At 54.7% G+C, this 13143-nt stretch overlaps 2 protein-coding genes across 2 annotated transcripts in view; both read left to right on the plus strand.

Moving 5' to 3' along the window:
* COG7 (component of oligomeric golgi complex 7) overlaps positions 1 to 13143 on the plus strand; it is a 127158-nt gene that overhangs the window by 54387 nt on the left and 59628 nt on the right. The gene's annotated exons all lie outside the window — the stretch shown is intronic.
* The window catches only part of GGA2 (golgi associated, gamma adaptin ear containing, ARF binding protein 2), a 42692-nt gene that overhangs the window by 26207 nt on the left and 3342 nt on the right, over positions 1 to 13143 (plus strand). The window contains exons 14-15 of the mRNA XM_066275858.1: positions 10115 to 10272; positions 12556 to 12725. Of these exons, the coding sequence (XP_066131955.1) occupies positions 10115 to 10272; positions 12556 to 12725 (328 nt within the window). The remainder of the gene's footprint in view (positions 1 to 10114; positions 10273 to 12555; positions 12726 to 13143) is intronic.

A 13143-nucleotide genomic window follows, 5' to 3' on the forward strand; every position in this document is an offset into this window, starting at 1 on the left:
TTTGCTCCCCCCCCCCCTCGAGTCAGGAAGGGACCTGGACAGGGTTTGTTTAAGCAGGAGCAGCAGTAAATAACAGCTTTCTAAAAGACTTTATCTGTTGCCTGACGGGTGGTGGCGCAGTGGATAAAGTGTCAGCTGGGACGCTCGGGACCCGGGTTTGAAACCCCAAGGTCGCTGGCTTGAGCACCAGGCCACTGGCTCGGCTGGGGCCCCTCCAGGCAGGGCACATGTGAGAAAACAATCAATGAACAACTAAGGTGCCACAACGAAGAACTGATGCTTCTCGTTTCTCTCTCTCTCTCTCTCTCCTTTCTCCATCTCTTTCTCTCTCATTAAAAAAAGTAAAAGTAGAGGCATTTCAAGCTATAAATATGAACACATTTGCCTAGATCCTGTTCCTTTGCCTCTAGAAATACTGGAGCTGTGTGGCTTCTCTCAGTGGCCTGAGTGCCTGCGATTCCGGCAGAGAGAGCATGGGGCTCTGGGCGGGGCCAGGGCTCTGGGCGGGGCCGGGGCTCTGGGTGGGGCCGGGGCTCTGGGCAGCGCTGTATGGGAGCTCACACCCCCCATCCTCTTCCCTCTCTCATCACTCCAGGGCGTCAGCATTCTGATTCTGGTGCGTTGCTTCTGTCTGGACTTTAGTTTTCCCGAAACGATTTTCCGTGTGTATGGCAAATGTGCAGAATGATGAAGAATAAGAACGAGGTTGTGCGTGTTAACTTGTGTTCCCATCTTCCTGGCTTCTGTTACTCTGGTGACCACGTGTGGGCTTGACCCTGCCCGGGCTGCTTGCTGTCAGAGCGGAGACGGCCTGACAGCTACACTGGTCACTGTGATGGTAGCAGCTGGCTGTCACTCCTCGGGTCCTTGCTGTGATAGTAGCAGCTGGCTCTCACTCCTCGGGTCCTTGCTGTGATACTAGCAGCTGGCTCTCACTCCTCGGGTCCTTGCTGTGATAGTAGCAGCTGGCTCTCACTCCTCGGGTCCTTGCTGTGATACTAGCAGCTGGCTCTCACTCCTCGGGTCCTTGCTGTGATAGTAGCAGCTGGCTCTCACTCCTCGGGTCCTTGCTGTGATAGTAGCAGCTGGCTCTCACTCCTCGGGTCCTTGCTGTGATAGTAGCAGCTGGCTCTCACTCCTCGGGTCCTTGCTGTGATACTAGCAGCTGGCTCTCACTCCTCGGGTCCTTGCTGTGATAGTAGCAGCTGGCTCTCACTCCTCGGGTCCTTGCTGTGATAGTAGCAGCTGGCTCTCACTCCTCGGGTCCTTGCTGTGATAGTAGCAGCTGGCTCTCACTCCTCGGGTCCTTGCTGTGATAGTAGCAGCTGGCTCTCACTCCTCGGGTCCTTGCTGTGATAGTAGCAGCTGGCTCTCACTCCTCGGGTCCTTGCTGTGATGGTAGCAGCTCTCACTCCTCGGGTCCTTGCTGTGATAGTAGCAGCTGGCTCTCACTCCTCGGGTCCTTGCTGTGATAGTAGCAGCTGGCTCTCACTCCTCGGGTCCTTGCTGTGATACTAGCAGCTGGCTCTCACTCCTCGGGTCCTTGCTGTGATACTAGCAGCTGGCTCTCACTCCTCGGGTCCTTGCTGTGATAGTAGCAGCTGGCTCTCACTCCTCGGGTCCTTGCTGTGATAGTAGCAGCTGGCTCTCACTCCTCGGGTCCTTGCTGTGATAGTAGCAGCTGGCTCTCACTCCTCGGGTCCTTGCTGTGATACTAGCAGCTGGCTCTCACTCCTCGGGTCCTTGCTGTGATAGTAGCAGCTGGCTCTCACTCCTCGGGTCCTTGCTGTGATAGTAGCAGCTGGCTCTCACTCCTCGGGTCCTTGCTGTGATAGTAGCAGCTGGCTCTCACTCCTCGGGTCCTTGCTGTGATAGTAGCAGCTGGCTCTCACTCCTCGGGTCCTTGCTGTGATAGTAGCAGCTGGCTCTCACTCCTCGGGTCCTTGCTGTGATGGTAGCAGCTCTCACTCCTCGGGTCCTTGCTGTGATAGTAGCAGCTGGCTCTCACTCCTCGGGTCCTTGCTGTGATAGTAGCAGCTGGCTCTCACTCCTCGGGTCCTTGCTGTGATACTAGCAGCTGGCTCTCACTCCTCGGGTCCTTGCTGTGATGGTAGCAGCTGGCTGTCACTCTTCAGGTCCTTGCTGTGATGGTAGCAGCTGGCTGTCACTCCTCAGGTCCTTGCTGTGATACTAGCAGCTGGCTGTCACTCCTCAGGTCCTTGCTGTGATAGTAGCAGCTGGCTGTCACTCTTCAGGTCCTTGCTGTGATGGTAGCAGCTGGCTGTCACTCCTCAGGTCCTTGCTGTGATACTAGCAGCTGGCTGTCACTCCTCAGGTCCTTGCTGTGATGGTAGCAGCTGGCTGTCACTCCTCAGGTCCTTGCTGTGATGGTAGCAGCTGGCTGTCACTCTTCAGGTCCTTGCTGTGATGGTAGCAGCTGGCTGTCACTCCTCAGGTCCTTGCTGTGATACTAGCAGCTGGCTGTCACTCCTCAGGTCCTTGCTGTGATAGTAGCAGCTGGCTGTCACTCTTCAGGTCCTTGCTGTGATGGTAGCAGCTGGCTCTCACTCCTCAGGTCCTTGCTGTGATACTAGCAGCTGGCTCTCACTCTTCAGGTCCTTGCTGTGATGGTAGCAGCTGGCTCTCACTCTTCAGGTCCTTGCTGTGATACTAGCAGCTGGCTCTCACTCTTCAGGTCCTTGCTGTGATAGTAGCAGCTGGCTCTCACTCCTCAGGTCCTTGCTGTGATAGTAGCAGCTGGCTGTCACTCTTCAGGTCCTTGCTGTGATAGTAGCAGCTGGCTCTCACTCCTCGGGTCCTTGCTGTGATAGTAGCAGCTGGCTCTCACTCCTCAGGTCCTTGCTGTGATAGTAGCAGCTGGCTGTCACTCTTCAGGTCCTTGCTGTGATGGTAGCAGCTGGCTCTCACTCCTCAGGTCCTTGCTGTGATACTAGCAGCTGGCTCTCACTCTTCAGGTCCTTGCTGTGATACTAGCAGCTGGCTGTCACTCCTCAGGTCCTTGCTGTGATACTAGCAGCTGGCTGTCACTCCTCAGGTCCTTGCTGTGATAGTAGCAGCTGGCTCTCACTCCTCGGGTCCTTGCTGTGATGGTAGCAGCTGGCTCTCACTCCTCGGGTCCTTGCAGTGATGGTAGCAGCTGGCTCTCACTCCTCGGGTCCTTGCTGTGATGGTAGCAGCTGGCTCTCACTCTTCGGGTCCTTACTGTGATACTAGCAGCTGGCTGTCACTCCTCGGGTCCTTGCTGTGATACTAGCAGCTGGCTGTCACTCCTCGGGTCCTTGCTGTGATAGTAGCAGCTGGCTGTCACGCCTCAGGTCCTTGCTGTGATAGTAGCAGCTGGCTCTCACTCCTCGGGTCCTTGCTGTGATGGTAGCAGCTGGCTCTCACTCCTCGGGTCCTTGCTGTGATAGTAGCAGCTGGCTCTCACTCCTCGGGTCCTTGCTGTGATACTAGCAGCTGGTTCTCACTCCTCGGGTCCTTGCTGTGATAGTAGCAGCTGGCTGTCACTCCTCGGGTCCTTGCTGTGATGGTAGCAGCTGGCTGTCACTCTTCGGGTCCTTGCTGTGATGGTAGCAGCTGGCTGTCACTCCTCAGGTCCTTGCTGTGATACTAGCAGCTGGCTGTCACTCCTCAGGTCCTTGCTGTGATACTAGCAGCTGGCTGTCACTCTTCAGGTCCTTGCTGTGATGGTAGCAGCTGGCTCTCACTCCTCAGGTCCTTGCTGTGATACTAGCAGCTGGCTCTCACTCTTCAGGTCCTTGCTGTGATGGTAGCAGCTGGCTCTCACTCCTCAGGTCCTTGCTGTGATACTAGCAGCTGGCTCTCACTCTTCAGGTCCTTGCTGTGATAGTAGCAGCTGGCTGTCACTCCTCAGGTCCTTGCTGTGATAGTAGCAGCTGGCTGTCACTCTTCAGGTCCTTGCTGTGATAGTAGCAGCTGGCTCTCACTCCTCGGGTCCTTGCTGTGATAGTAGCAGCTGGCTCTCACTCCTCAGGTCCTTGCTGTGATAGTAGCAGCTGGCTGTCACTCTTCAGGTCCTTGCTGTGATGGTAGCAGCTGGCTCTCACTCCTCAGGTCCTTGCTGTGATACTAACAGCTGGCTCTCACTCTTCAGGTCCTTGCTGTGATACTAGCAGCTGGCTGTCACTCCTCAGGTCCTTGCTGTGATACTAGCAGCTGGCTGTCACTCCTCAGGTCCTTGCTGTGATAGTAGCAGCTGGCTCTCACTCCTCGGGTCCTTGCTGTGATAGTAGCAGCTGGCTCTCACTCCTCGGGTCCTTGCTGTGATAGTAGCAGCTGGCTCTCACTCCTCGGGTCCTTGCTGTGATGGTAGCAGCTGGCTCTCACTCCTCGGGTCCTTGCTGTGATGGTAGCAGCTGGCTCTCACTCCTCGGGTCCTTGCTGTGATGGTAGCAGCTGGCTCTCACTCCTCGGGTCCTTGCTGTGATGGTAGCAGCTGGCTCTCACTCCTCGGGTCCTTGCTGTGATGGTAGCAGCTGGCTCTCACTCCTCGGGTCCTTGCTGTGATGGTAGCAGCTGGCTCTCACTCCTCGGGTCCTTGCAGTGATGGTAGCAACTGTCACCCCTCGGGTCCTTGCTGTGATGCTAGCAGCTGGCTCTCACTCCTCGGGTCCTTGCTGTGATGCTAGCAGCTGGCTCTCACTCCTCGGGTCCTTGCTGTGATGGTAGCAGCTGGCTGTCACTCCTCGGGTCCTTGCTGTGATGGTAGCAGCTGGCTCTCACTCCTCGGGTCCTTGCTGTGATGGTAGCAGCTGGCTGTCACTCCTCAGGTCCTTGCTGTGATACTAGCAGCTGGCTCTCACTCCTCGGGTCCTTGCTGTGATAGTAGCAGCTGGCTCTCACTCCTCGGGTCCTTGCTGTGATAGTAGCAGCTGGCTGTCACTCCTCAGGTCCTTGCTGTGATAGTAGCAGCTGGCTGTCACTCCTCAGGTCCTTGCTGTGATGGTAGCAGCTCTCACTCCTCGGGTCCTTGCTGTGATGGTAGCAGCTGGCTCTCACTCCTCGGGTCCTTGCTGTGATAGTAGCAGCTGGCTCTCACTCCTCAGGTCCTTGCTGTGATACTAGCAGCTGGCTCTCACTCCTCGGGTCCTTGCTGTGATGGTAGCAGCTGGCTCTCACTCCTCGGGTCCTTGCTGTGATGGTAGCAGCTGGCTCTGACTCCTCGGGTCCTTGCTGTGATGGTAGCAGCTGGCTCTCACTCCTCGGGTCCTTGCTGTGATACTAGCAGCTGGCTCTCACTCCTCGGGTCCTTGCTGTGATAGTAGCAGCTGGCTGTCACTCCTCGGGTCCTTGCTGTGATGGTAGCAGCTGGCTCTCACTCCTCGGGTCCTTGCTGTGATGGTAGCAGCTGGCTCTCACTCCTCGGGTCCTTGCTGTGATACTAGCAGCTGGTTCTCACTCCTCGGGTCCTTGCTGTGATAGTAGCAGCTGGCTCTCACTCCTCAGGTCCTTGCTCTGATAGTAGCAGCTGGCTCTCACTCCTCGGGTCCTTGCTGTGATGGTAGCAGCTGGCTCTCACTCCTCAGGTCCTTGCTGTGATGGTAGCAGCTCTCACTCCTCGGGTCCTTGCTGTGATGGTAGCAGCTGGCTCTCACTCCTCAGGTCCTTGCTGTGATAGTAGCAGCTCTCACTCCTCAGGTCCTTGCTGTGATACTAGCAGCTGGCTCTCACTCCTCAGGTCCTTGCTGTGATAGTAGCAGCTGGCTCTCACTCCTCGGGTCCTTGCTGTGATAGTAGCAGCTGGCTCTCACTCCTCGGGTCCTTGCTGTGATAGTAGCAGCTGGCTGTCGCTCCTCGGGTCCTTGCTGTGATAGTAGCAGCTGGCTCTCACTCCTCGGGTCCTTGCTGTGATGGTAGCAGCTGGCTCTCACTCCTCGGGTCCTTGCTGTGATGGTAGCAGCTGGCTCTCACTCCTCGGGTCCTTGCTGTGATACTAGCAGCTGGCTCTCACTCCTCGGGTCCTTGCTGTGATAGTAGCAGCTCTCACTCCTCGGGTCCTTGCTGTGATAGTAGCAGCTGGCTCTCACTCCTCGGGTTCTTGCTGTGATGGTAGCAGCTCTCACTCCTCGGGTCCTTGCTGTGATGGTAGCAGCTGGCTCTCACTCCTCAGGTCCTTGCTGTGATACTAGCAGCTGGCTGTCACTCCTCAGGTCCTTGCTGTGATACTAGCAGCTGGCTCTCACTCCTCAGGTCCTTGCTGTGATAGTAGCAGCTGGCTCTCACTCCTTGGGTCCTTGCTGTGATACTAGCAGCTGGCTCTCACTCCTCGGGTCCTTGCTGTGATGGTAGCAGCTGGCTGTCACTCCTCGGGTCCTTGCTGTGATGGTAGCAGCTGGCTGTCACTCCTCGGGTCCTTGCTGTGATAGTAGCAGCTGGCTCTCACTCCTCAGGTCCTTGCTGTGATAGTAGCAGCTGGCACTCACTCCTCAGGTCCTTGCTGTGATACTAGCAGCTGGCTGTCACTCTTCAGGTCCTTGCTGTGATACTAGCAGCTGGCTGTCACTCCTCAGGTCCTTGCTGTGATACTAGCAGCTGGCTGTCACTCCTCAGGTCCTTGCTGTGATAGTAGCAGCCTGCTCTCACTCCTCGGGTCCTTGCTGTGATAGTAGCAGCTGGCTCTCACTCCTCGGGTCCTTGCTGTGATAGTAGCAGCTGGCTGTCACTCCTCGGGTGCTTGCTGTGATGGTAGCAGCTGGCTCTCACTCTTCAGGTCCTTGCTGTGATAGTAGCAGCTGGCTCTCACTCTTCAGGTCCTTGCTGTGATAGTAGCAGCTGGCTCTCACTCTTCAGGTCCTTGCTGTGATAGTAGCAGCTGGCTCTCACTCCTCGGGTCCTTGCTGTGATGGTAGCAGCTGGCTCTCACTCCTCGGGTCCTTGCTGTGAAGGTAGCAGCTCTCACTCTTCAGGTCCTTGCTGTGATACTAGCAGCTGGCTGTCACTCCTCAGGTCCTTGCTGTGATAGTAGCAGCTCTCACTCCTCAGGTCCTTGCTGTGATACTAGCAGCTGGCTGTCACTCCTCAGGTCCTTGCTGTGATAGTAGCAGCTGGCTCTCACTCCTCGGGTCCTTGCTGTGATGGTAGCAGCTGGCTCTCACTCCTCGGGTCCTTGCTGTGATAGTAGCAGCTCTCACTCCTCGGGTCCTTGCTGTGATAGTAGCAGCTGGCTCTCACTCCTCGGGTCCTTGCTGTGATAGTAGCAGCTGGCTCTCACTCCTCGGGTCCTTGCTGTGATAGTAGCAGCTGGCTCTCACTCCTCGGGTCCTTGCTGTGATAGTAGCAGCTGGCTCTCACTCCTCGGGTCCTTGCTGTGATAGTAGCAGCTGGCTCTCACTCCTCGGGTCCTTGCTGTGATGGTAGCAGCTGGCTCTCACTCCTCAGGTCCTTGCTGTGATGGTAGCAGCTCTCACTCCTCGGGTCCTTGCTGTGATGGTAGCAGCTGGCTCTCACTCCTCGGGTCCTTGCTGTGATACTAGCAGCTGGCTGTCACTCCTCGGGTCCTTGCTGTGATAGTAGCAGCTGGCTCTCACTCCTCAGGTCCTTGCTGTGATAGTAGCAGCTGGCTCTCACTCCTCGGGTCCTTGCTGTGATGGTAGCAGCTGGCTCTCACTCCTCGGGTCCTTGCTGTGATGGTAGCAGCTGGCTCTCACTCCTCGGGTCCTTGCTGTGATACTAGCAGCTGGCTCTCACTCCTCAGGTCCTTGCTGTGATACTAGCAGCTGGCTCTCACTCTTCAGGTCCTTGCTGTGATACTAGCAGCTGGCTGTCACTCCTCAGGTCCTTGCTGTGATACTAGCAGCTGGCTGTCACTCCTCAGGTCCTTGCTGTGATGGTAGCAGCTCTCACTCCTCGGGTCCTTGCTGTGATGGTAGCAGCTGGCTCTCACTCCTCAGGTCCTTGCTGTGATGGTAGCAGCTCTCACTCCTCGGGTCCTTGCTGTGATGGTAGCAGCTGGCTCTCACTCCTCGGGTCCTTGCTGTGATACTAGCAGCTGGCTGTCACTCCTCAGGTCCTTGCTGTGATAGTAGCAGCTGGCTCTCACTCCTCAGGTCCTTGCTGTGATAGTAGCAGCTGGCTCTCACTCCTCGGGTCCTTGCTGTGATGGTAGCAGCTGGCTCTCACTCCTCGGGTCCTTGCTGTGATGGTAGCAGCTGGCTGTCACTCCTCGGGTCCTTGCTGTGATACTAGCAGCTGGCTCTCACTCTTCAGGTCCTTGCTGTGATACTAGCAGCTGGCTCTCACTCCTCGGGTCCTTGCTGTGATAGTAGCAGCTGGCTCTCACTCCTCGGGTCCTTGCTGTGATGGTAGCAGCTGGCTGTCACTCCTCGGGTCCTTGCTGTGATACTAGCAGCTGGCTCTCACTCTTCAGGTCCTTGCTGTGATACTAGCAGCTGGCTCTCACTCCTCGGGTCCTTGCTGTGATAGTAGCAGCTGGCTCTCACTCCTCGGGTCCTTGCTGTGATACTAGCAGCTGGCTCTCACTCCTCAGGTCCTTGCTGTGATACTAGCAGCTGGCTCTCACTCTTCAGGTCCTTGCTGTGATACTAGCAGCTGGCTGTCACTCCTCAGGTCCTTGCTGTGATACTAGCAGCTGGCTGTCACTCCTCAGGTCCTTGCTGTGATGGTAGCAGCTCTCACTCCTCGGGTCCTTGCTGTGATGGTAGCAGCTGGCTCTCACTCCTCAGGTCCTTGCTGTGATGGTAGCAGCTCTCACTCCTCGGGTCCTTGCTGTGATGGTAGCAGCTGGCTCTCACTCCTCGGGTCCTTGCTGTGATACTAGCAGCTGGCTGTCACTCCTCAGGTCCTTGCTGTGATAGTAGCAGCTGGCTCTCACTCCTCAGGTCCTTGCTGTGATAGTAGCAGCTGGCTCTCACTCCTCGGGTCCTTGCTGTGATGGTAGCAGCTGGCTCTCACTCCTCGGGTCCTTGCTGTGATGGTAGCAGCTGGCTGTCACTCCTCGGGTCCTTGCTGTGATGGTAGCAGCTGGCTCTCACTCTTCAGGTCCTTGCTGTGATACTAGCAGCTGGCTGTCACTCCTCAGGTCCTTGCTGTGATACTAGCAGCTGGCTGTCACTCCTCAGGTCCTTGCTGTGATAGTAGCAGCTGGCTCTCACTCCTCGGGTCCTTGCTGTGATAGTAGCAGCTGGCTCTCACTCCTCGGGTCCTTGCTGTGATAGTAGCAGCTGGCTCTCACTTCTCGGGTCCTTGCTGTGATAGTAGCAGCTGGCTCTCACTCCTCAGGTCCTTGCTGTGATAGTAGCAGCTCTCACTCCTCGGGTCCTTGCTGTGATGGTAGCAGCTGGCTGTCACTCCTCGGGTCCTTGCTGTGATAGTAGCAGCTCTCACTCCTCGGGTCCTTGCTGTGATAGTAGCAGCTGGCTCTCACTCCTCGGGTCCTTGCTGTGATAGTAGCAGCTGGCTCTCACTCCTCGGGTCCTTGCTGTGATAGTAGCAGCTCTCACTCCTCGGGTCCTTGCTGTGATGGTAGCAGCTGGCTGTCACTCTTCGGGTCCTTGCTGTGATAGTAGCAGCTCTCACTCCTCGGGTCCTTGTGTGCCACACATTCCACCAGGTGCTTCCCGGTTCTTCCAGCAGCCCTCGGGCAACGGAGGCCGAGGTTAAATCACCTGTGCCTCTGAAGTCACGTGCCTCTAAAATACACACATCCTCACACATGTACATGTGTATGTATCTCCCCCCTTTATCCTGTTCTTCAGAAAGCCTCATTACATATTCCTGGAATTCTTGCTGGTTTTTTTCTTTTTGGATAGAGAGTCAGAGAGAGGGACAGATAGGGACAGACAGACAGGAAGGGAGATGATCAGAAGCACCTATTCTTTGTTGTTGTTCACTGACTGCTTTCTCACCTATGCCTTGACCAGGGGACTACAGCAGAGCCAGCGACCATGGGGTCATGACTAGGATCCCTTGTTCAAGCTGGTGGGCCTGCCCTCAAGCCGGTGACCTCGGGGTTTCCAGCCTGGGTCCTCTGCGTCCCAGTTCAACACGATCCACTGCACCACCACCTGGTCAGGCAGAGTCTTGCTAGTCTTGATATTTTTTTATTTCTGTGCAGGAATTACATTCCACAGAAAAGTATCCCCCAGGAAGTACCACCAGGCACTAAGTCGTCTCCGGGTTGGTCCTGGGAGGCTGGCCCGTTGGCTTCGTCTCCATCTTCCCAGAATACACCTCTGGCTCACGTGGTTGTCCCTTTGGAGTCTGTGAAGCCCAGTAAGTGCAGTTCCACCACTTTCTTCTTTGTCTCTATTAGAGGCCACCTTTATCCTCTCTGGAACCATAGGGACGACTCACATTCAGGAGGACGCGGGTGGTGATTTTGCCTCGGGGCAGATTCAGGGCAGAGGTTAAGAGCTGCAGGGCTCCTCGCTGATATTTCCCTTAAGGTTTTCTCCGTCTAGGGCGCTGTGAGGGTATGGGCAGGCAGAACTTAATTTGGGGGCTTGAGTCTCAGGTGCATGATCTCCAGTCATTTCGAATTCAAGAAGGGAATGTCCAGCTTCCTGGTTTTGATAATTTTTTGTTTTCTTAAAAGTTTATTTATGGCCCTGGCCAGTAGGCTCACGGTAGAGCGTTGGCCCCGTGTGTGGATGCCCTGGACTCGATCCCCGGTCAGGGCACACAGGAGAAGTGACCATCTGCTTCTTTTCCCCCTCTTTCTCCTCTCTTTTCTTACTTCCTTCCTCATAGCCAGTGGCTCTACTGGTTTGAGCATGGACCCCAGCCACTGAGGATAGCTCAGTTGGTCCAAGTGTCAGCCTCAGGTGCTGAAGATAGCTCAGTTGATTTGAGCATTGGCCCCAGAAGAGGGTAGTCAGGTGGATCCCGGTCAGAGCACATGTGGGAGTCTTATCTCCCCTCCTCACTTAAAAAAAATTTATTTTAGCCTGACCAGGCGGTGGTGCAGTGGATAGAGCGTCGGACTAGGATGCAGAGGACCCAGGTTTGAGACCCCAAGGTCGCCAGCTTGAGCGCGGGCTCATCTGGTTTGAGCAAAAGCTCACCAGCTTGGACCCAAGGTTGCTGGCTCAAGCAAGGGGTCACTCGGTCTGCTGAAGACCCGCAGTCAAGGCACATATGAGAAAGCAATCAATGAACAATTAAGGTGTTGCAATGCGCAACAAAAAACTAATGATTGATGCTTCTTATCTCTCCGTTCCTATCTGTCCCTAACTATCCCTCTTTCTGACTCTTTCTCTGTCTCTGTAAAAAATAAATAAATAAAAATTTATTTTAGAGAGGAAAGGAAGGAGGGAAAGAGAGAGGAACATTGATTTATTGTTCCATTTAAATTTTTTGATTTCCATTGTCAAGCTTTCTTCCAGAAAGGCTGCTGTAACCCCACATTTACTGGAGTCCCTCATGGATGGTCTCAGTCTTTTGAATCTTTGGCACTTTCATTGTTAAATACGTTTTTACTTGTGTTTTAACTTTTTATATATATATATATTTTAGTGACAGAGAGACAGAGAGGGACAGATAGGGACAGACAGGAAGGGAAAGAGATGAGAAGCATCAATTCTTCATTGTGACTCCTTAGTTGTTCATTGATTGCTTTCTCATATGTGCCTTGACCGGGGGGCTCCCGCCAAGCCAGTGACGCCTTGCTCAAACCAGTGACCCTGGGCTTCAAGCCAATGACCTTTGGGCTCAAGCCAATGACTATAAGGGCAGTGTGTCTATGATCCCACGCTCAAGCCAGATGAGCCCATGCTCAAGCCAGCAATCTCGGGGTTTTGAATCTGGGTCTTCTGCATTCTAGTCCGATGTTCTGTCCACCGTGCCACCGCCTGGTCAGGCGCTGTTTGCACTTTGATAGGTGATGGTTGGCATGAAACAAGGATTCATTTAAGTTTTTTTTTTTGGATCGTTATCAGGTGTCTGTCACTTATTAGTCAGCTACTAGTTTTGAAATATATGCTCTTAACATGTTAAACTGTCACATTTGAGCCTGACCAGGCAGTGGTGCAGTGGATAGAGCATTGGATCTGGGACACAGAGGACTCTGGAGGCCTCGAGGTCTCCAGCTTGAGCGCTGGCTCATCTGGTCTGAGCAAGGCTCACCAGCTTGAGCCCAAGGTCGCTGGCTTGACCAAGGGGTCACTCGGTCTGCTGGAGCCCCTCAGTCAAGACACATATGAGAAAGCAGTCAGTGAACAACTAAGGTGCCACAACAAAGAATTGATGCTTCTCATCTCTTTCCCTTCTTCTCTGTCCCTATCTCTCCCTCTCTCTGTTTCTCTCTGTCTCTGTCACCAAAAAAATAAAATAAAAATAAAAAATACCTGGTAAAATGCTTAGGACAGTACAGTTGGATGGTGGGAGAGCTCAGTTTGGAGGGCCGTGTGTGCAGCTGGGAGCAGTGAGGACTTGGACGAGGGTCGTCCCGAGGGTGCCCTGGGCAGCACTCGGGAAGGACGTGCATGTCCCCTTCGGGCTGGGCTGTCCGGAGACGGCGGCAGCACCAACCCTTCTGGCCGGGCCCTTCTCTGCCAGGTAGCCTGCCCCCGGTCGTGGTGTACGACCGGAACGGATTCCGGATTCTGCTCCACTTCTCCCAGACGGGGGTCCCCGGCCACCCCAAGGTGCAGGTGCTGCTGCTGACCATGATGAGCACTGCCACCCAGCCTGTCTGGGACATCATGTTCCAAGTGGCCGTGCCAAAGGTGAGCCATCTGCCAGTCAGACCTGTTAAGTTTGTCCTTAAAGGTGGTAGTTTCTGAGCGCCAGGCCCTTTGCTGGGACATTATCTGTTTAGGTGGAAGGATGGAATCTTCACTCAGAGTAGTTTAAGGTAAAACAAGAACTTTATTGGCTCATTTTACTGCAGAGTCCTGATGTCTGGGTCCAGGTAGGTGCTTAGATGATTCCTTAAAAATGTGTCTCTCCCACCCTGGCTGGGTAGCTCAGCTGGTTGGAGCGTCATCCCCACATGCTGAGGGTGTGGGTTCGATCCTAGTCAGGACATGTACAGGAATCAACCAGTGACGGCATCAATAAGTGGGACAAGTTGATGTTTCTCTCTCTCTCTCGTTCTAAAATTCTATTAAAAAAAACGTAAAAGACTGTCTCCTCCCATCTCCT

The sequence above is a fragment of the Saccopteryx bilineata genome, chromosome 4 (genome assembly GCF_036850765.1).
Source record: "Saccopteryx bilineata isolate mSacBil1 chromosome 4, mSacBil1_pri_phased_curated, whole genome shotgun sequence".
Classification (NCBI taxonomy): domain Eukaryota; kingdom Metazoa; phylum Chordata; class Mammalia; order Chiroptera; family Emballonuridae; genus Saccopteryx; species Saccopteryx bilineata.